The sequence below is a fragment of the Sturnira hondurensis genome, unplaced genomic scaffold, assembly GCF_014824575.4.
Source record: "Sturnira hondurensis isolate 20B ecotype Veracruz unplaced genomic scaffold, ASM1482457v3 Scaffold0018728, whole genome shotgun sequence".
In the NCBI taxonomy this organism is placed as follows: domain Eukaryota; kingdom Metazoa; phylum Chordata; class Mammalia; order Chiroptera; family Phyllostomidae; genus Sturnira; species Sturnira hondurensis.
In genome coordinates this window covers 9,157,944-9,165,750 of record NW_028091359.1, presented here as the reverse complement: position 1 = coordinate 9,165,750, position 7,807 = coordinate 9,157,944, and the positions used below count along the sequence as shown (strand labels likewise).

General features: G+C 47.1%; 1 protein-coding gene across 4 annotated transcripts in view; it reads left to right on the top strand.

Annotated features, from left to right (window-relative positions):
* The first annotated feature begins 6,597 nt into the window (after positions 1 to 6,597).
* LOC119003533 (uncharacterized) overlaps positions 6,598 to 7,807 on the top strand; it is a 50,369-nt gene continuing 49,159 nt past the window's right edge. For all 4 annotated transcript variants that reach the window (XM_037069978.1, XM_037069981.1, XM_037069980.1 and 1 more), the window contains exon 1: positions 6,598 to 6,799. In XM_037069978.1, the coding sequence (XP_036925873.1) occupies positions 6,675 to 6,799 (125 nt within the window). In that variant the 5' untranslated portion in view covers positions 6,598 to 6,674. The remainder of the gene's footprint in view (positions 6,800 to 7,807) is intronic.

The window sequence follows — 7,807 nt, the reverse complement described above, 5'->3', positions numbered from 1 at the left end:
AAAACTATGGTACATATACACAATGGAATTTTATGCTGCAGAAAGAAAGAAGGAGCTCCTACCTTTTGCAACAACATGGATGGAACTGGAAAGCATTATGCTGAGTGAAATAAGCCAGGTGTTGAAGGACAAATACCATATGATCTCACCTCTAACAGGAAGCTAAACAACAAAAGAAACAAGCAAGCAAAATATAACCAAAGACACTGAAATAGAGAACAGGCTGACAGTGACCAGAGGGGAGAGGGGAGGGAATTTCAGGGGAAATAAGGGAGGGATTTAGAGGAACCTATATAAAGGATACATGGACAACAACTGAGAAGAGTGGAAATGGGAGGGAGGGGGGAGGATGGGAGGTGGGATGGGATGGGAGTAATAGACAGAAAACTGTACTTGAAAAATAATTAAATAAAAAAGGAAAATAAAATAAAATAAATATTCTATCAAGAAAGTAAAGAGATAACCCACAGGACGGTAAAAAAATTTTGTACGTCAAATATGACAAGGGTCTAGTATACAAAAAATATGTTTTAAAAAGTCCTGCAACTCAAACATAAAAAGATGAATAACTCAATTTAAAAATAGGCAAAGATCTGAGTAGACATTTCTCTAAACAATATCTACAAATGGCCAATAAGCACATAAAATGCTCGACATTGAAAACATCTAAATTTCTCAGTAACAGAGGTTCTTGGGTGGTCATTGCATCTCGCTCTACCTCCCGTGTAGGGACCAAAGCAGAATCTCTGGGATGCAAGGAACACCCCCTCCACTCAGTGGGCTCTTCGCACAGAGACATTTCCCCGTCTGTGTTGGCCAAACTTACGGAAGAGCCCCTGTGGCTGAGAGAACTCCAGGAACTGTCCTCTGGACAGCCAAGCCCTGCACATCTTCGGACCACAGGCAGGGCTGACTCTGACCTTCACATGAATTATTGCTGTCACCTCAGACAATCCTGAGGCCTCATCTAACTGCTGCATCTCAAACTATGGGAAGGGGACTCTGATTTTTAGCTTCCTTTCCTATTTGCTGGAGAGTGCTGCAAAGAGCATAGGTCTAAGAATAAAGACGTCTAGGAAGAAGAGTCCATGAGAGTTTGAGCAGGACCCCCCAGCTCCTAGAGTCAGATCGGTCTGAAATCATTCCATACCTGCATGTCCCAAGGTGGAAAGCAGGTATCCTAGGAACAAAGGAGTCTGCAGTCAAGATTGAAATACAACGGGTCAAACAACATTATATTGGCTTCTCTTTTTTTGCTTTCAGTGAACTTTGGATTGGCCTCCTGCCCTACCAAGGGATGCCCCACTTGTGCTGCCTTTAATGCCTCAGAACTCTGTTGTCGTTGCCCTGAGACCCCACTCTGCCGTCCACAGTCCTCAGGGTCGTGGTCTTTTGGATGGTTTGTAAGGAGTTGCTCTTGTCCAGGGCGTCAGCAAGACTGAAGTCCTCCCGTTCTTCCAGTAGGCTGCGGTAGGTGGCAATCTCAGCCTCCAGTTTGGCCTTGATGTTCATCAGGGCCTCATACTCCTGGGCCTGGCACTGCCTCTGTGCCCGGGTCTGGGCCAGCTCTGCCTCCAGGTACAGCAGGATCCCATTGAGTTGTTCCATCTGCTGGCACAGTGTGTCTGCACCTTCCTCAGGCTGTTCTCCAAACTGGCCTTCAGATCCCTCACTGAGTCCAGGTCGGTCTCCAAAGACTGGACCATACGCTCCATGAGTGTCGTCTCGGCAGCGCTGATCTCAGCGGTCTGCGAGGTGACCGCTGTGGTGCTCCCTTCAATCTGATGGGACCAGTGCTTGTCTAGTTTCTCTCGGTTCTTCCGAGCCAGCTTACGTTGGCTTCTTGACTGTACATTATAAAGCTTCCAGAAGGGCACATCGTAGGCAAGAATCAAATCAAAGTTCCATGGAACACATTTGTACAGACCATTAGAAAGCAAAAGGGAATTTCACCCACTTTTAATGACTTCTAATGAAAACAAAAAATACACCATCATCACCAGAAACAATTTTTCCTAAAGTCTTTCCTTACTTTTTGGACTACTTTCAGCCAAAAATGGACACAAACTACAGGAGGGCTGACTATTCCAGTTACAATATAATTTTCCCTGGTAAAAATTAAGTCACTTAAACCGTGCTTTCTTTTCCTTCGCCCATTGGTAGAAACAGATTAAAGCGTATCAGCACCTTCCTATCCTACGCTTGCCATTTTCCCAGCAAGCGAAAAGCAAACACACGTGCCTTCTAGGTGTCTAACCAATGCATGTCGAAACCCAATTAATCCATTGCATGCAATAGGTTTGCACTGTGCACGTGTCAGTGATGGAAGGGGCTGGAACAGTAGAGAAAGTGCCAGAATTAGAAACAAGGAAAATAGTGCGTCTCAAGGAGATGGGAAGAATTTGCTGAGCTTGTAAGTAAGACTCCAAACAAAACTACATTTACCAAGCGCATAGAAGACTCTTCATAAGTGAAGAGTGAATAAGCAACCAAATTAATGAATAAACAGCATGGGAGTTTTGTGTCACGTGTAAAACAATGGATTGACTTTTCTTAAAAAGTATGTGCCGTGGTGTCTGTACGTCATGGTAGCAGCGTTATTTTTAGTGTGACGGAGCATATTTTCTGTGCATTTTCTCATTTGCTTCGCACAACAACCCTGCGAAGGAGGACAGGAGGGTGTAATTACCCCCACGTGGTAGGGGCCTTCTTTTACCAATTCACTGGCCGTTCAGTTCCAGGCAGTGCACAGAGCTCCGGGGTGAACAGAACAGTCCTGGCCTCTGGCCTCGCGGAGCACAGTCAAACATGGAAGGCAATGTCCCACCAAAGAGGGATAGCAAACCTCAGAAGGTTACCAGGGGCACAAAGAGGCCCGTGAACAAGGAAACAGAATCCCCAAGGGATTAAGTGGTTTGCACAGGGACAAACGGTGGCTGGTTGGGTTGCAGAAATATAGCAAAGCCCACATGCTCACGCTCTGGACAGAACGCATGCAGAACAAGGAAGCAATGACCACAGGCTCTCTCCTCTGGCCAGGTCCCAGCATCCTGGGCACAGTGTTTAAAGTGAGATGTGGACAGATGAAGAGCTGCAGACTGAGAAATTGCAAGCCATGCCTTTTAAGGAGCAGGCAGAAAACTGGGTCTTTTTAATCTAATAAGAATAGTAGAATGAGTGCCAGGACATGGTCAGGGCATTCAACTAACTGAAGGATTATCCCGTGACAGACGGCGCTGCTTTTAGACAGAGGAGCTGAAGAGCACAGGATCGATCCAGGGGCCGTGAAAGGCAGACACGTCTATTGAGGTTCCAACGTGGAGAGAGAAGGAGGAATTCCTAAGGGGCCCTCCTTACAGACGCACTTGGGAAGACTTGAGAGCGTTGTAGTTCAGGGTATGAACTCTGAGTCAGGCCGATGTGATTCAAAACGAGCTCCTTGCCATGACCACCACCCCTTATTAGCTGAGTTCCCTTGGATAAATTCCTTAACCTCTCTGAGTGCCAGCTTCCTTACCTGCAATGGTAGATCATAGCAGGACCTGTCTCAGGTACTGGTTATAGGATTCAGTAAGGAAGCCTGTTTCATTCAGTGCAGCCATGGGTAAATACCAGTTAAATGGTTGAATATCCACTTAATGAGTGGATTCTGAATCAATGAAGGATTCAATAAGCAGTATTAGGAGTAGCAGCCAGGGCAGTGCCCGACTAGAACACCCCGCCCCCTGTCGGTCTGAGAAGGAACTGCGTGAATGCACTATTGACCCTAGTGAGGTGTGCAGATAGATGGCGTTTCTGCGAACAAGATCAGTTACTGCACTGGGGAGAGCTTGGACCAAAGGTTCTCAAAAATCCTTTCCAGCTCTTAAATTCCATGCGGACAAGAATTGTCAAACGGTCCGATTGTACCAGTCAGGAAATTTCTTTTCCTTGGGGGCAGCAAGAAAGGTCAAAGAACTGGAATCGTGAAGCTGTTTCATTCTAGAAAGGAAATGAGAAGTCCTCCCAGTCCGAACTCGGGCTTGTTATTTACAAAAGCATAAAAGTGCCTTGTTTTTGTACCTTTCTCTAAAAGAACATGGGAAACTATCTCTAAAATTCCCAGAATGTACAAATTAGATTTCTTTTGTCTGCATTTTTCCCAAGCCTTCCCAAAGAAATACACCCATGAGTTGTATGAATCTTCAGGATCTGAATTACGGTCTTTTACAATTTTTGGTCGTCTTCCAGCGCTGCGTTCCTGTGAAAAACAGAAACCCCTTGTGTGGACCGAGACGTGGACATAAATTTTCAGACTGCGCCACCTTCTGGTTTAATGTGGAAACCAACGTGGCAGAGTCGTTAGGGCAGCCCAAGTCCGTGCCCGGTCTCTCGCCCCAGAATTTAATACGGGTCTCTCGGGAGCTGACAGCTTGAAATGCATTGCAATTAAACTACAGAACAATTTCAAAAGTTCAGTGCTTACTTATTTGGAAGCACATTATTCCTACCAAAGCACAATGACTCATAAACTCTCTGGAAAGGGGCCGTGAATGAGGACTTTTCCCAAAAGTTCTGAGCTGCCAATCACATGGATAAACCATTTGAGGTTTTTTTGTGGTTGTTTCTGTGACTCTGATAAACAGAGACTGGGAGAGGAGGAGAGAGAAGCAGGCTCTGACACCCCCGGTCTACTTACTACGACTGAAGGTTGAACCAGAATGCAAAGGAGTCATTCTAGGCAAACCCTGATGTTTATCGCCATGAGCTCTGGGCTCAAAGCCCTGGGTGGAAGGCTTTCTGCGTATAAGCCGCCAGGACCCCATTCACACCTGTGCTCTGAGCCCGCAGACGGAAGACTGAGTGACCTCCTTGGACCCACATTTTAATCTAAGCCAATATCTGGATGGAAAGAAGAGGCAAAGGAAAAAAAAGTAAAAGAGTCCCCAAAATAGCAAAATTTCTTCCTGGAGCTTGAAAATTCTAGATTAAGGCCTGGAATTTTCACCCATTCAGGCCTTCTCAGGGTGGGATAGAGGTGAAAGGAGGGACGTTTACCCAGGAGGGAGACACTCCCCTGTCCACCAGGTACTTAAGCTTCATGAAAGACCCAAACCTTAAGGAGATGACAAGCCCAAGGCTCTAATCTCCAGGCTCACTCCCAACCGCAGGGCTCCAATCTCCAGGCCAGTCTCATCTGCAGCTTCAGGCCATCTCTGGGACCCTGGTGCTTCTAGTCAGTGGGCCTCTCTATTGTTTATTTTTATTGAATTCATTAAGGTGACACTGGTTAATAAAATTATACAGGCGTCAGGTGTGCAATTCTACAATACATCTCTGTATATGGCACTGTGTGTTCACCACCCCAAGCTGTCCTCTCCCATCACCATTTATGCCCCCTTTACCCTCCTCGACCTCCCCCACCCCTTTCAGTGTCCCTCTCCATAGCAGAGTGAAGGAGGGCAGCATGCTGGAACAGTCTCCCTTCTTTCCTGGGTTGGGCAGCTTTCACAGGGACAAATTCGCCAGCACGCACTGCGTCCGACCTCAGTTAGCCTGGTGACGACGCCCACTGACAGCTGATGCTGCCAGAAGGGGGCGCCCTTCCGGCAGCCGGGGCACCACGACTGGACGTCCGGTCCCAGGTGAGACGCAGGCTTCCGAACTGACTAAAGCTTTTTGAGAAACACGTACACTTCAAAACTAATAGGAAAATAGCAGTCTGAGTTGTTTATTCTCTATGTAATACATCAAAGGTGGTTTGAAAAGGTGCATAATGTGAAGACATATGCATACCTAGGCTTAAATATGTACCTGATTTGTGGGTTCTTGGACTGCTTCACAAAGTTGTATATGAAACCTCAGTTTGCAGTGTTTTTTTTTTTCTTCTGGAGTGGATAACTACCCGGAACACTTGGTCTTAAGGAAGAGGTTGAAATAATAACGCATTTCCCCAAGAATATTTCTTGGGGCACTGATCCCTCCTGATGCTTAGGGAAAAATAGGTGTCTCAACCCAAACTAGTGGGCGAAACTCTGTTACAGCTGCCTTCGAGGAGATTCACGAGGTCCATGAATTTATGAAAAATCTGAGACATTTGCCCTGGCTGGTGTGGCTCAGTGGATTGAGTGCAGGCCTGTGAAGCGAAGGATTGCATGTTCAACTCCCAGTCAGGGCACATGCGTGGGTTACAGGCCAGGCCCCCAACAGGGGGCGTGCAAGAGGCAACCACACAGGGATGTTTCTCTCCCTCTCTTTCACCTTCCCTTCTTCCCTCTCAAAAAAGAAATAAATAAAATCTTAAAAAAAATAAGAGTCTGAGACATTTGATTGAAACAAAGGAACATTTTTTAACAAACTGAATGTGCTTCGATCCACACTTTCACACTTCATTGGCCCAGGAGGACTCACGTGTAGGGACGTCTAACTGAAGCCCCAGGGACCAGAGCCCTAAGGAACAGAGAGCAGGAAACTCGGTCCATCAACAAACGGGTGTGTGAGATTTCTGTTATTGTTGGTTTCCGGGAACCAGGAGAGACAGACAGGCCTCTCAATACGGGGGCGGTGCACCGTTGCTAAGTGACTGGGAAAACAACACTGTGGCCTGAGCACAGAGAGGAGAGACCAAACCAATAGGGCCTTGAGCTGCTGAGGGCCCATCTATCTCATCTCATTAAGCCTGGCGGGTAATAACGATGGGACTTCCAGGAAATGACAGCGTGGCTTGTAGTTATGACAACAGCAACAACAAAACCATCTCCCCCATAAACCACTTAGGCAGTGAATCCACCAAGTGTTCTCTGAGGAGCTGGCTTCTAACGTGAGTATTGGAATATTCTGCCTCCACTAAATCTCGTGGAATTCTTGCTCTGTGTATCACTCTTTCAAAAATGATTAAATCTCTGTTTACTCTCTGTAAAATGAGACTGCAAGGACTGGGGTCACGTGTAAAGGTCCCTGCAGCCTTAAGAGTTCCTAACACCCCCCAAACAGCAAAAAGGAAATCCATCGTGTTCCTCCCTTTGGATGCCTCTCTAGAATTTTACATTTGCAAGGAACCTCCTTGTGTGTTTTTCATACCGAACATTACTCTTTGTGTCTGGGTTGCTGTCCCAGGGCGCTGTGTGTCGTGGTTTGGTGGGGAGGAGGAGGAAGCGTGGACCATTATTGTCCTGGGATTCACAGATGTCTTTTTCTGGCTGCAGTTTGATGAGCACTAAGCAAACCTCCCTGGAGAACTGGGATTTGCTTTGCTTCCCAAAGGTAGTCAGTCAGTCACAGACTGGCCCCGTTTCCCCTTCCACCTGACCTTCGTCTCCCACAGAGAATTTCTCTGCCAGGACGCGGTTCCCCCCACGAACGTGTGTCCATGCTGATGACCTGAGTGCCAGGAGGGAAGGGATTGAGCACTGTGCCCTGAGAATCTGCTGTCCTCGTTCTGGGTTTCTCAAACCCTTACCATCGCTCGAAAAGCCACCAGTGGGCCCATGGGTGGACACTTGTCGTATGCGGCTAGGGAGCAAGGGGGAGTAAAAAAGGCCAAGTGCAGAGATGTTACCTTGGACTCCCTACCAAACAAATGCATTAGCATCTATAACTCTGTTAGTCTTGTAAGACTGAGTATTTAAGGCACTTGTGCACATTTCCAGAGATGTCCCTGCCAATCTGATGGAGGCCCCACCCACCTCCAGGGACCGGTACAACTGGACCAGAACTTCTAAAGGGTGGGTGTGCCGGTTCCCCTGACCGTACCCTTGCCATCCTAGCCATTCCTTGTCTTCCTCTAGCTCCCTCCTATGATTACGGTGAAGAGACAAGCCCCCAAGGA